The 14,258-nt window shown below is 42.3% G+C and overlaps 1 protein-coding gene across 4 annotated transcripts in view; it reads left to right on the top strand.

Moving 5' to 3' along the window:
- The window catches only part of LOC111224523 (kinesin-like protein KIF21A), a 35,470-nt gene extending 22,650 nt beyond the window's left edge, over window positions 1-12,820 (top strand). Inside the window, exons 12-36 of one of the 4 annotated variants that reach the window (XM_022749047.1) lie at window positions 116-176; window positions 436-547; window positions 639-827; window positions 972-1,171; window positions 1,277-1,384; window positions 1,668-1,736; window positions 1,831-1,976; window positions 2,063-2,207; window positions 2,316-2,510; window positions 3,827-3,928; window positions 4,599-4,764; window positions 5,060-5,080; window positions 6,176-6,233; window positions 6,800-6,854; window positions 7,035-7,249; window positions 7,500-7,670; window positions 8,171-8,203; window positions 8,408-8,544; window positions 8,749-8,833; window positions 8,955-9,044; window positions 9,141-9,299; window positions 9,413-9,530; window positions 9,627-9,797; window positions 9,952-10,148; window positions 10,276-12,820. In XM_022749047.1, coding sequence (XP_022604768.1) covers window positions 116-176; window positions 436-547; window positions 639-827; window positions 972-1,171; window positions 1,277-1,384; window positions 1,668-1,736; window positions 1,831-1,976; window positions 2,063-2,207; window positions 2,316-2,510; window positions 3,827-3,928; window positions 4,599-4,764; window positions 5,060-5,080; window positions 6,176-6,233; window positions 6,800-6,854; window positions 7,035-7,249; window positions 7,500-7,670; window positions 8,171-8,203; window positions 8,408-8,544; window positions 8,749-8,833; window positions 8,955-9,044; window positions 9,141-9,299; window positions 9,413-9,530; window positions 9,627-9,797; window positions 9,952-10,148; window positions 10,276-10,333 — 3,061 coding nt within the window. In that variant the 3' untranslated portion in view covers window positions 10,334-12,820. Of the gene's footprint in view, window positions 1-115; window positions 177-435; window positions 548-638; window positions 828-971; window positions 1,172-1,276; window positions 1,385-1,667; window positions 1,737-1,830; window positions 1,977-2,062; window positions 2,208-2,315; window positions 2,511-3,826; window positions 3,929-4,598; window positions 4,765-5,059; window positions 5,081-6,175; window positions 6,234-6,799; window positions 6,855-7,034; window positions 7,250-7,499; window positions 7,671-8,170; window positions 8,204-8,407; window positions 8,545-8,748; window positions 8,834-8,954; window positions 9,045-9,140; window positions 9,300-9,412; window positions 9,531-9,626; window positions 9,798-9,948; window positions 10,149-10,275 lie in introns of all 4 variants that reach the window. The other 3 variants (XM_022749046.1, XM_022749048.1, XM_022749050.1) reach the window with 3 other exon arrangements.
- Window positions 12,821-14,258: the final 1,438 nt, after the last annotated feature.

The following is a 14,258-nucleotide window of genomic DNA, read 5'->3' as shown; positions in this document are numbered from 1 at the left end:
TTCACCCATCATTGATAAAAAAAAAAATTTAAAATGCTGTTAATCCAAATCTGACCTACAGTGTGAACGTTCTGCCCCTTGGTTGGCAGCCGGCTAACGCTTTTTTCTCCTCCAGCGTTATCAAAGAGGAAGTCCCAGACAATGACCAGGAGCGAGGCAGTGAGGAGGCAGAGGTGGTAAGTGAAGCTTCGAGATTTTTATTTAATTAAGCAATATCGCACGAGAGGGAGTGATGTTGTGTGAGTCGGTCACAGGTACGAGGCAGTAACGGTTAATATTACACCTGTGAAGCGGAGTGATGCATGTAGTTAAAAGTACCAGTGCTGTTGTACTCTGTATCAGCACTCATGAAATGCCTCTCGTCCAATCAAATTACTTGGTCTGAACTAACTTTTGTATAAAGATGTTTATCACATTGTGCTTTCACATCTCCAGGAGGGCAGCGATCACGACGAAGGGGAGGATGCAGATGGAGACGAGGAAGACTTTGACATGGCGGGAGAAGAGACGTCTGATGAATCGGACTCTGAAGAACTGGAGGAGAAAGGTAAACTGATCTTTCACAGGAAAAAGGCATTATGTACAGCCTTTTTTCTTGGACTATTAAATAGCAAAAATGATTGCGTGTTTGTGTGCAGAAAACGTCCAGGCTGACCTGGCCAACATCACTTGTGAGATCGCCATCAAACAAAAGCTGATAGATGAGCTGGAGAACAGCCAGCGGCGTCTGCACACGCTCAAACAGCAGTACGAACAGAAGCTGATGATGCTGCAGAACAAGATCAGAGACACGCAGCTGGAGAGGGACAAGGTGCTGCACAATATGGGTAAGAGACACATTCAGGCAGACACTTGACTTTAGTAACAGACCACTGTAATTGGTACCTAAATACCCCGCTGGCACAGATACGATAGGCTCAAACAAATTGAATGAAAGGCTGCTCCATCTCCCTCTTCCTCTTTCTATCCAGGTACAGTGGAGTCGGGCACCGAGGAGAAGGCCAAGAAGATCAAAGTTGAGTATGAGAGGAAGCTGAGCTCCATGAACAAAGAGCTGCAGAAGCTCCAGTCAGCTCAGAAGGAGCACGCTCGCCTGCTGAAGAACCAGTCGCAGTATGAGAAACAGCTCAGGAAACTCCAGCAGGATGTGACCGAGATGAAGAAGACCAAGGTGAGGAAATGGGTCATTTGCAGCCGCTCTTGCACAGATGTGTTGTTGCAGTGCTGATTTTTTTTTTATCTCCTGCCTTGTTGTGTTGTTGTGTTTATCCACCAGGTGTCACTGATGCGTCAGATGAAGGAGCAGCAGGAGAGGAACAGGGCCACAGAGTGCAGGAGAAACAGGGAGATCGCCACTCTGAAGAAAGACCAGCGCAGAGCCGAGGTGAGAGGGATGGAAACCAAATAAGAATCTCCCAGAGAGATTCTTATTTCTAGTCGTATCAATTATCGTATTAATTATCGCAATTTATTTTTATTGTTTATTTTAGTGATTCATAGATACGTTAAAATGACCTGATATCCAACACAACACCCCTGGGTAGTTTGGAAAATTGAAATGGTATTTGTTAATATAGTTGTTTGTTTCTTATGATGATCACTGACTCAAAAATTTTATTTCTTGCTGTACTTAGCAGTGTCTTCTTCATATTCGTCTCACCTTACAGCACCAGGTGAGGCAGCTTGAGGCCCAGAAGCGACAACAGGAGTTGGTTCTACGCAGAAAGAACGAAGAGGTAAGACGCTCGGGGAGTTTTCGGAAATTAATCCACAACTACGGTACATTACTAATTCTGTTTGCACTCAAATGTGTTTCGCGAACTGTACCAGGTGACAGCTCTCAGGCGGCAGGTGAGGCCTGTGTCCGGGAAGACGAGCCGGAAGGTGAGCTTACCTGAACCTCTCCATGAGCCGTCACATCGAGCCACACCAGGAAGGCTGCACACGTCTGGAGCATCCCAATCCAATGGAGCCAGGTGTGACACCTGAGTCTGTGTACGACATGTGTGAGGTGGTGTGTATTACATGCTTGTGTGTAAAAGAGTAATGTCTTCCTGCTTAGGAGGTCTCCAGTGCGGATGGGAAGCATCTACCTCAGCAGGACGGCCAGGGCCAAATGGCAGTCACTGGAGAGACGTGTCAGTGACATCATCATGCAGAGGATGACCATCTCTAACATGGAGACGGATATGAACCGACTGCTGAAGGTAACAACCTTAAAAAAAAATTTTTTCTTCTTTTCCTCTTTTCTTTTCTTCTGGAAAAGTAATGACTCCTTTTTGTTCCGGCCTCTTTAAACTCCTCCACCATCGCAGCAACGTGAGGAACTGACCAGGCGCAGGGAGCGAGTGTCCAGAAAGAGAGAGAAGATGGCGGTGGACGGTGCAGACGCTGACCGCTCCCTGGCTTCCCTGAATGAAGAGCTGGAGTCTCTGAGTGCCAACATCGACTACATCAATGACAGCATTGCAGACTGCCAGGCCAACATTATGCAGATGGAGGAAGCCAAGGTGAGAGAATATGAGGAATCTATTTAATTCTTCATTCCCATGATGCTTGTAGTTGTAATGCTTTATAACTAAAGGTAAAGTAGGGTAAAGGATTCTTGCCATGGCTAATATACCATAGGTTGAGATGTACTTTATGTCAGAATTGAGGCAGTGAATGAACATGTTAGTTTCCACAGTGACAGAAAGGATGTGAAATGGCAGAAACTTACCGTAGCTGCTTGGTTTTTATGTGTTTGGCCTCCAAGATTTTGTGGCTGCTGTTTTTGGTGCTAAACTGTGCAGCTATTTATCAGTTGTAAGCCTGCAGTCACTAATGATGTAGCATTGGGAGCGCTGTAGTGTGTTGGAAGTTGATATAATGTGGTAATTTTGTTGAATGCCTGTGTGAGTCCCTGATGTTCACAAAAACCTTTGAATCGAGGCAGGCTTGGGATTGGATTGCTGTCTGCTAGCTAGTTTCAAACTACCTGTTTACTAAATTGGATTTCACCAATAAACTTCAGTTCTAGTAAAAACTGTAGAAATATATAAATTGGTTGCTAGAAACATTAGTGCTCTCCAATCGAAATCATTCACCTATATAAAGAGGAAGTCACTCTTGCATCACATGCTGTGACGTAACTACCAAAAATTACCGTTTTAGGCCAAACAAAATATAAAAATTAACTGGCAAATCTTTATAAATAGGTATGACTCTGCATACATGGAAAAATGTTTAGTTAAGTAGAATTCATACAATTACCAGTCTCCAAGTGGGACATATGATTATGCTAACAGTTCTGGACAATTATAACAGTAATTGACATTATTTGTAAATTTAGGCTAATTTTATTGACATACCATTTTGTAATTTAAAGTGTTTTTTTTATTAAATAGCAGTTAAGTGTCAGGTCAGTAGTGTCAAGAATATCCCATGAGCTCTTTTCAGTTGAATATGTTAGCAAGCTAACGTTAGTTTGGTCAGTTAACTTAAATCAGCTGATGCAGTTACTGGCATTTACAGGGTGTAAGTATTTATTAACTAATCTCTAGTTTGTGTTAGAGGTCCTGGCAGGTGTATTCTGTTACCTTTAAGTCAGGCTAGCTGTTTCCCCCTGTTTCCAGTCTTTGTGCTAAGCTAAGCTAACCAGCTTCAGGTAGTAGCCTTATATTTAACACAGAGACAAAAGAGTAGTATCAGTCTATCTCCTGGCAAGAAAGTGAATCAGCATATTTTTCCAAAATGTCAAATCATTTTCTTTAAATAATGCACATGTTACACAAAAGCTAGTTTCTTACAGTGACACTTATGAATGTGTTGTTATTCTGGGCAACAGGAGGAAGGAGACACAGTGGATGTTACTGCAGTGGTCAGCTCCTGCAACCTATCAGAGGCCCGCTTCCTCTTGGATCATTTCATGACTATGGCCATCAATAAGGTACCTACCGCCCTCAGCAACTTAATGTTCTCTCTGTCTTAATTTTATTAGTGTGTTTGTTTGCATTCACGTACTGACAAGAGGTAAAGTCAGGTTTCTCTATGACTCTGGATGCAACTTATTTAACCTAATAAAACCTCACTTTCATCTTTACTAGTCATTGTGAGTCATGCAGCCCCACCCCCAACATTATAATCCAACATAGATCAATTACAAACTAACACGGCGCAATACTTATTTTTTATTATTTATGATGCCTATGTCTTTCAAAATAAATGTACCATGTGAATTTAATTGTATGTTGATAGTTGATGTTGCTGGTTGTTGGGGCAAGTATTTTACAATTTATCTGTTCATCTTGATCTTGCTGCCTTTATAGCCTTTATAAGATTGAATTCAATGAGACTTTAAATGGAACAACTTGATTGCATTAAGTTTCAATTAGATTAGATGAGATTAGATTTGATGAAACCTAATTGGTCCAGCGAGGAAATGTGATTCAACGAAGCAGCAAGAACCAGGACAGACCGAACAAATGAAGACGTGGAAGTAATTGAAACAACATGCTGAAGAAACACAGCCTTCATTATGTTTGACTGCTTCTAAGATATACACATAATTTATTACTGCGTCTCCAGTGATAACCTGTCTGCCGTGTGGTCACTGTCAGGGTCTGCAGGCCGCTCAGAAGGATTCCCAGCTGAAGGTCATGGAGGGCAGGTTGAAGCAGACGGAGATTAACAGCGCCACCCAGAACCAGCTGCTGTTCCACATGCTGAAGGAGAAAGCTGAAATCAACCCAGAGCTAGATGCCCTGCTGGGCAGCGCTCTGCAAGGTAGGAGACACCAGTAAAATAAGTATAATAACTGGTCTGAGCATGTCAGTCACACTCACCTTTTCAGTCATCTTCTCTTTCATCATATGGCTACAGTTTATTTTGCAGGCTTCAGTTTCCTCTCTATGTGTGCAAAGACAATTGATGCGATGTCACCGAAGTATTCCTCACTTGAAAGAACACGTCATTAATAGATCAAGCCTGTAAAATAAAGAAAAGCCCTTTTTCTCATCTTTGGGTTTGATTTTGATTTGATTTCTGTTTTGTTTTCTCTGTTGTGTTGGTGTGAACTCAGAGTTAGGTTACCTGTCACCAGGTGAGTATGAGATGCATAGAAATGTGACTGTGTTTGAGAGAGCGGTGGCACATGCACACCACAATATTTCCATTGGATTTCCTCCCAGTTTAAGACAATTATGGGAATAGACTTTAAAATCAGAAGAGAACATTTTGCCTTTTTGGTCGACGGTGCACCAAATAACATTTTGGAGTTTTTGCAGGCTTTTTAGATATGAGCTGCTTGTTATTCTTCAACAAACTCAAAGTATTTTACACATTATAATTACTGTCATCAACAATTAAGTTGCAATTTTCTTTTCTCTTGTGACTTGCTTCCAATTCCAGTTTCCAATATTAAAAAAGAGAGAGAGAAAGAAATAGAAAAAATGCCAAATGATTACAGAAAAATGTTGGAAAATGAGTCTCAACAAGATTAGTTATTGCCAAAGGAAAGAATTTGACTTCTAATTTTTCTCAAGTGTAAGCAATTTTGGATTAAAAGTGCTGATGATAACTATTGGTCTTCACTAGATTAAGAAATCTTGTAGTGTGCATCGACCCTCAGTCCTTTTTAAAAAACTAACCATGCTGAAGTAACTCTGCCACGACGTGCATGACGTGTTGTGCTAAGTCTCCCCTGTAAGCCCACCTGCTAGTCAGTCCCATTTAATCAGGTTGTTGTCACTAAAACTAAACAGCAGTAAAAACCCACGCTGCAGCAGGACTATAAACTGAAGTCTTGTGTTCACAGCGATTTGTGCGTCTACATTTTTGTGTTCGTAGCTTTCTGTCTCTTTCATGCTTTCTCCATTCTTCCTTTACACAGGACACACACTCCAACACTGTAGCCTCCAGTCGCATTACGCTAATGACCCCCGACCGTCCCCTTTTATTTATAACTAAACCCGGTGACCCCTGGTGACCTTGTTATAAACTGCTGAAGCTGTCACCATTGTTGTGCTGTAATATGTAGCTTTGTCTTTTGTGATTTTGTGAAAATACAGTTTGTTAGCAGATATACCATATGTACCATGTGCTTTGCAAATTCAACGAGGAGCCATATTTTTCCATGAAGTGTGCTAATGTGTACGTGTGTGTTTGTGTGTGTGTTTGTGTGTTTCCCCTGGTGCAGAAAATGGAGATGACAGCAGCAGTGACGAGTCCACCCCCAGCCCAGCCGCAGAGGGCAGGTAAACACAGACAATTCAGCAGCACTTTTCACATTCAAACTGTTCTTATATCTTTTGGAGAAAAATGGCAGCTCATGTTTTAGATGTACAGGGTTAAACTTTCAAGGGCCGTGCTATTACACATGCTGGCTCAATCACCTGGCTTAATGAGACACTTTGGAGGAAGCTAATGTCATTAGTGGCACCTGTGCTTTGGCGAGTCAGGATGTGTGCTGTGAAAAAAGGCAGATTCAGTTCAAGGAGTATCTTATCCGCTCATCTTTTAAGGATCTTTGTGGGTTAATACAGGAAAGGTTCAGCGTTTAGTTTCAGTTGATTCTTACACTTGTGGTAAAAGACGGTAATTTGACATATGTGCAGGAGAGACGGCCCAGTCAAGTACAGGATGTGCTAAATGTCATTCACAGTGGATCTAAATTACAGAACAGCGGCTAAAGACCTGCCATTATCAAAGCAGATTACTTCTTAAAATCTCTTTCCTCTTCTTAAGAGTAGTGTCATATAAATGTGAATAATAATAATTAATTCTGTTAATAACTGGTTGAAATTTCCTGACTATGTTTCAGCACACTTGCATCAGATCTGATGAAGTTATGTGGCGAATCCAGACCGAGGAGTAAGGTACTGACAATCTTTGTAGACCTGTGTTTGTCTAAGTTAGAGCAACAGGATATGTTAAAAATGAATGTCTGTTTCCATTCCACAGTAGGTATTTTTTAGGATTTGGAATAATTACTAACTAACCGGTGCATTGACTTGTGAGTCAGCTGATTATTGAGTCAAACGTTCCTGGTCCCTCAGGCTCGCAGGCGCACCACCACGCAGATGGAGCTGCTGTACGCCAGCAGTGGGGATCTATCCTGCGAATCCCCCACCGGAGACTTCTCGGCCCCTCTGCTGCCGCTGTCGGAGCGCCTGGAAGGGCCGGCGGACATGCTGGGTCACGCGGCTGGTCAAACCCCTGACCGCGAGCAAACCGTTTCCCCATCTGCCCTGTCTGCCAGGCCAGCTGGCATGTAAGTGTTAAAGGCAGCATTTCTCTGCCGCAGTAGACAGATCTCTCCAGAGCTCTGTGCCGAAATGTTGAATATTTATTGTGTTTGGGGGGATTTTTCCCGCAAGTTCATCAGTCAGCACTGTAGGTCTGTAAGAGCTTGTTTTTGTTGGTAGCGAGGCAGTGTGGTGATCAGGGAGATTCAGCCAGCACCCTTGAATAAATCCCCATATTTATCACAAAATGACTCCTGACAATTTGACTGTGTGTAGATCTGGAGCCAGGTCACCTACAGGGACCGAGAGGAGGCAACTGGAGCGTTCGCCCCTCAACCGAAGGAAGACGCAAGAGAAAGGACCCACAGTGACACACATCCCAACACCCACACACACAACCGTTAGCACAGCAGAAGCCAAAACGAAAAGCAGTGACTACAAAACACTGTAAGTTTAAAAAGTATCAGTAATTAACACATAAGCCTTTTTTTGTTTTTAGCCATGCTGTGGCTCTCAGTCTAGACTGAAATATCTCAACAAGTACTGGATTGGTTGGTATAATATCTGGTGCATGATTTGACTGAGGTAAATATCTTGACAACTTTTGAAATTTAGTTCATGCCCCTCTCTGGAAAACCTCTAACAACTTTGGGGATCCCCTGACTTTTCATCCCAATTCCGAATTATTGATTTAAAAGAAGAAAAAAAACAACTTTCAACTGATAATTTAAATACCTGCAAAACTAATGACATTCCCATCCCTGCTTAAAATCAGCATGTTAGCATTGTCATTGTTAGCATTATGTTAGCGTAGTGTCATTAGCATTCAACCTCACAGAGCCGCTAACATGGCTGTAGACTCTTTTTATCCTTTTGTTGGTGTTTCCTTAAATTGAAGTTTTCACCCCGTTTCAGCTGTTTGATGTCATTTTGTTTTATTTTGTCAGGCTGGAGGAGCCACCTGTATTTGAGAGCCATAGGTAATCCACCTCTGCTTATTCATTTTTCAGCTTTTTAAAAGGACTCTTCTGGGCTGCTTCTCTTTAAATGCAAACTGAAACGCACTCTTGTGTTTTATGTATCGTAGCGTAACTCTACAACGCTTCTCAGAGGCCGAGGACTGGTTAGTAAATGGAAGCTAAATTCACTAGGTACAGTTTATATTGTGTCTTGTGTTATTGTAGAGGCGTGATCAACCCTGTGACGGCCCCTAAGAACAGCCGGGGGGCCAAACTCCAGTGTGTCTACGTCGCTGAGGGCCACACCAAGCCTGTTCTGTGTGTCGATGCCACTGATGATCTGCTCTTCACAGGATCCAAAGGTTTAAAAAAAAAAAAAAAAAAAAAAAAAAGATTTCCAACTCAAGAAACATTATTGCTTTATTTTAACTTCCTCAAACTCAATCAGCCCTGATCATGATCATTAACAAACCTTTTCTGCCTATTGTCTAACATGTGATTTGTGTGTGTGTGTGTGTGTGTGTGTGTGTGTGTGTGTGTGTGTGTGTGTGTGTGTGTGTTTTCAGACCGTACATGTAAAGTCTGGAACTTGGTGACGGGTCAAGAGATAATGTCTTTAGCAGATCATCCCAGCAGTGTTGTCTCAGTCAGGTACTAATATGCAACGTACAAGTTCATTATGCATTATTCATTAAATATAACTGTATGTAGTCTAATGTACTTTTGATAAATGATTTTGTGTGTTCTCCTTGTTTTTGTTGCCATATTTCAGGTACACTTCTAGCCTCGTCTTCACTGTCTCCACTGCTTACATCAAAGTCTGGGACATACGAGATTCTGCCAAGTGTATACGGACGCTTACGTAAGGGCACCACCCATAACCTCCGACGTCTATTATAGCTTCACCTGAGTGCAGTACGTCTAATGGCGATGTGTTATACGTGTCTGTGCGTGTCAGGTCGTCAGGCCAGGTGGGCTCGGGAGACACGTGTTCCTCTGCGCGGAGTTTATCCATCCCACCAGGAGAGAGCCAGATCAACCAGATCGCTCTCAACCCCTCTGGCTCCTTCCTCTATGCTGCTGCTGGCAACGCTGTGCGCATGTGGGACCTCCGCAAGTGAGTTTAAACACAGATTAGAGGTTTAGCTGTACAAACCCGTTCCTGAGAGGCAGAGAGGAGAGAATTAATCTCTTTTTCCTTCCCTTTTTTTTTTTTTTTTTTTTCTTCAGGTTCGTGTCCACGGGGAAGCTGACTGGCCATTTGGGACCGGTCATGTGTCTGACTGTTGATAAGTTGGGTCATGGACAGGATGTTGTCCTCACCGGCTCCAAAGACCATCATGTTAAAGTAAGAGACAAAACACGCACACAACTGTAATTACATTCCCATTCCTTTGCATGCAGTAAACGACACCATGTTTTTTTTTGTTTTTTTTTTCCCCAGATGTTCGAAGTAGCAGAGGGCGCTCAGGGTAGCATCACCTCCAGCCATACGTTTGAGCCCGCTCATCTGGAAGGCGTGGAGTCCCTCGCCGTGTACGGAGACGTTTTCTACAGCGGCTCCAGAGACTATTACATCAAAAAGTGGGACTTGGCCGGTAAACAGCTGCTACAGGTAGCCTCCACATTCAAGCTTGGCTCCCCAGATTTCTAAATATCATATAAGCTGACAAAGAAACGACTGAAATCTATGACCTGAGATACAAAATAGGGTCTGCTCTAACTAACCCGTCAGCTGTTTTTTTTTTTTTTTTTTTTCCCTCCAGCAGTCGGCCAGTGCCCAGGCAGACTGGGTGAGCGCTCTGGGCGTGGTGCCAGGCTCCCCGGTGCTGCTCAGCGGATGCAGAGGAGGGCTGCTGCGTCTTTGGCACGCCGACTCGCTAGCACCCCTCGGCGAGGTCCGCGGACACGACAGCCCCATTAATGGCCTGGCCACCAACAGCTGCCAACTGTTCACCGCCTCGGAGTGAGTCACAAAACATTTTTCATTACTGTCAAGTCTGTAATGACGCTGTTGTGTGTTTTATCGCAAACATATTAAATCTCATTTTCTTCCTGTGTGTGTTTTGTTTTGTTTTATTTTCTTTTGATAGTGACCGCACAGTGAAAATTTGGGAAACTAAAGGATCTCTGGAGGAAGGAGTCCACTGACATCTGATTCCTTCTCTTCAACCAATCACAATGAATCTGTCAAACGGTGGATGGGTAGCCCAGAGTGGAGTGTGCCCCCCCCCCCCCCCAGACTGAAAAGTCATCATCTTTAAACAACACCGATCTCTATTACTGATTTACTGATACTTTCGGTCAAACTGGATCACCACAAACTCAGTGGAGTCAGAGTCAGTGGACCAGAACAGCTGGAGTGAACAGCACCTCTCATAACTGTAAAATGAAAGGAAAACTACGGATTTAAGGATCCGCGTTAATTGATCCAGGAGTCTCTCCTGTGCTTTCAACATTCCTCTCCTCAGTTCAGCGCAAGACAACATGGATACCTTCTTTGCATACAGTGAAATTTGCTGAGAAAAAAAAAAAAAAAGGGTGCAGCGCTTTGCTTCCTCGCACCAAATGAAAAAGACAAGCATTCCCCTTTGAATCTCCTGCTCACCAGCAATGTGAGTCTCTCCTGTGTGTTCACATGATGTGTTGTGTCTTCCTGTCATTGCTCTACAGGCTGATTCAGGTTGTGTGTGTGTGTGTGTGTGTGTGTGTGTGTGTGTGTGTGTGTGTGTGTGTGTGTGTGTGTGTGTGTGTGTGTGTGTGTGTGTGTGCGCGCGCGTGTGTGTTTGTGTGCGTGTGTGTTCTCTGTAAGCAAGGACCAAATAACTACTGAAACTTGCATGTTCTTCAGCTGTTACTGCCGGACCCTCCAGTGGAAAGATAGAGGCCTCTAAATAAAATAAAACATCATGTCATCCTGTGACGATTTACAAATTTTCCACTTTTCTCTCAGCGCTTTCATCAGTGTTAGGTCAGTGTTCATTAAATCACCTGCTCAGCGATATTATATCTCTACAATAACATGTATCACAGCTGAACTATATCCTTACACACTGCCGTACAGAAGCAGAGAGCAGGAACTACAGAAACCTATACATACAGGCTTATAGAAACAGCATAGTGATAAAAATGTTTACACACTCTACAGTTAAACCCCTGCTTTTATCTGTTAGCAAACTTGTTAAACCCCGGTCAGACCAGCTGTTACATCCAGATTAAAATGTGTTTAAAAGTGTTTCCCCGGCTCGGATATTTCAGACTGAGGTAAACACTGTTTTCCTCTCTCGTCGGTGATGTGTTGTCGGCGGTCAGCTGGGTTTCTGGTTTCAAGTATTCTCTGGTTGATACACAAACAGTTTTGTAGCCTTAAGTGGTGTTTTAGTTTTCCCCCGTGCTCTCCTGTAAGCATGCTCCCCTCTGGCTTCTCCGACCCGCGTCTCTCAGGGCACATTTTTTCTCACTTCCAGGATTTCGATTCTTTTAGCTGAAGAAGGTTGCCCGCTGAGTATTTACGTTCTCTAAACTTTAGTGTCTGCGCAGCCGTTTCAAAAAACTGAAGTACAGCCTAGGCAGCAGAAGTGCTTTTAGGACATTTATAACAAGTAGTGTAACGGTTAAATGAGACTTTGAAGAGACGCTGTTTCTAATCAGAATAATGGAAATGGAAATCATTCATGTTGATGCAATCAAGCACCTTGTAATCCCCTAAATCATGGAGTATTTTGTGAAAGCATCTATTCCTGAAAGATGTGTGTGTGTGTGTGCGTGCGTGCGTGCGTGTGTGTGTGTGTTGTTCAATCCAAACGATGTGATAAGTTCTCAGTGAGTTCTCCATCCACAGTGCTGTTCACCTCTGTTAACTGCACACACGCGACAGCAGAGCGTTTCAGAACATCAGTCTTTCAAATTGAGTGTAAAAAAAAAAAAAAAATTACTATTTATTTATACTTTCTTTGATTTTTTTTTTTTTTGTTTTGGATTTTGCTGTTGTGTGTTCCTTATCAGTCTGAGAGTTTGAACTCATTCCCATCTGATGCCTCTGAGACGATGGACTGCACAGAATTTAGGGGATGGATTTCTCCATAATCAGAGGTGTATTATCAGTGCCTGTTATAAATCCTAAACTGTGGGTATTGAGTTGTCCTATTGCAACCTGATAAATGTGGACTGTTCCTCATTAAAATGTTCAGGTAAGCAATTTATCATGAACTATCCGTGCATTTCTTTGAGATTTATTGGAAATACACTTGCTGCTGTGGTTTAGACATTGGAGGTAGACACTGTTTAAATCAATAGGACTAAAATAATTGCACTGAAAAATCATATTTTTTAGATAAGTTTCCCATCTGACTCACAGCACAGTTTACAGTAGAGTGGTTTTCAGTCCCGTTGGTTTGCACTTGAATTGCTAAAGAAATGATCCCAAAAAGAAACAATAGGCTGTAAGTGTTCAGTCAAATTCAAGATGAACCTTAATAATCCTTCTAATTGTAGTTGTATCTTATTTTGGAAATTTTCTGTAAATCTCTCTTATGTAAATACAACTGTTGTTGTTGTTTTTTTCCTGCTGATTCTGTTGTGCATAAATTCAAGCCGCAGTGTGAAAATAGATTGTAAAATAAACCGGTTTTACAAGTGTTAAGTTTTTTTTTTTTTGTTTTTTTTTTAACGCATGCATTAATGGTTTATGACCACATGGTGGTAGTACTGTATAATGACATGTGATGTACGGGATCTGAGATTTTGGCAACTTGCTGTCATCTGCATTGTGTTTCTCCTGGCATGTTTTTGGTGGACACAACTGCTCTCTGGGTGAGGAAGACAAAATTCAAATTCTGAGTGATCCCCTTCAGTTAAGTGAATCATTTCCAATTAAATCCCAGGCAATACCCACATCCACAGGCCATGAATAAAAATGACAACAATTGAAAGAAGCAGCTTGATCATACGAGATGGTTAATGACAAACAGCTCTTGGCGGCCTGTTTTACTTCCTCTAATGGATATCAGTAATTATGACTATAATTCTAATCTGTGGAGTTTTTTTCTTTGGTGCTCATACCCCCACCCCACCCACCCATGATACCTGTCTCATAAAGAGGGGATTAGGGGAGTAACCTCACTCAAGACAAATAACAGCACAGCCTCACATACATTATATATACAGTACATACATTACACAGTATCTTTACCTCACAAGAATTCACATAACCTCTGGATCCTATGTGCTCTCACTAAATCATCATTTATCCGCGGCGTGCTCCACTCCTCCTTTAATTATCACTGCAGGCAGTAATATTGTGCCCTGTGATTTACTCCAGAGCAGCAGACACAGACAAAGATGGAGGGAGGTGGGAAAAAAAAGAGTTAGAAACTCCCCCTGAAGATGCAAATTAATGTGAACAGTGATGGAAGGATCAATATTTAATGTGTATCCGCACTGAGAGCAGCAGAGTGTTAATTGCCCTCGCAGGAGTAGAGCACTGACTCGCACTGCCCCGTGTGTTCTGCATTAAACCTCTGTTGAATTGTACTTTATTCTGTTCTAATAGGTTCTTTCTGATGACATCCCCCACAATGCATCTTTCAAACTAATTCACTCAACGTAACTTATTTCTTTCCTCTCCTGGTTTTGACAGGGAAATGGTTGCTCATATTGAGAGGTGTGACCAATTTGCATTAATGTCATTTCATTGTCAGCTTGGAAATGAGCCAGCCACCATGTCCTCACTGTATATATACATATGATTTGCACATGGATATAATAGAGGTTCAAATTAGGTAGATACTATAGCTAACTACTTTATTGCAGTGGGTCCCAACCTGGGGGGGGTCAGGATGCCCATAGGTGGCCGTGAGATCAAGGTAGAAAATAAAAACCAAACACTGCTACACAGAGCCATCTTTATTTTTTTAGAATTTTCTCAAATTTTCCTCTTCTTCGCCTTGTCAAGTAAAAAGTATGTAAATGGAAAAAGAGAAAATTATTCTTTAATTGAGCATCTCACATCTTATGTACATGCATTTTGCCATGAGGTATTGGAAGCACAAACAAGGTAACTGTGGTAACCATGACC

Source organism: Seriola dumerili, unplaced genomic scaffold (assembly GCF_002260705.1).
Source record: "Seriola dumerili isolate Sdu_G_001 unplaced genomic scaffold, Sdu_1.0 BDQW01000138.1, whole genome shotgun sequence".
Lineage (NCBI taxonomy): Eukaryota > Metazoa > Chordata > Actinopteri > Carangiformes > Carangidae > Seriola > Seriola dumerili.
This window is presented reverse-complemented; position numbering and strand designations above follow the sequence as displayed.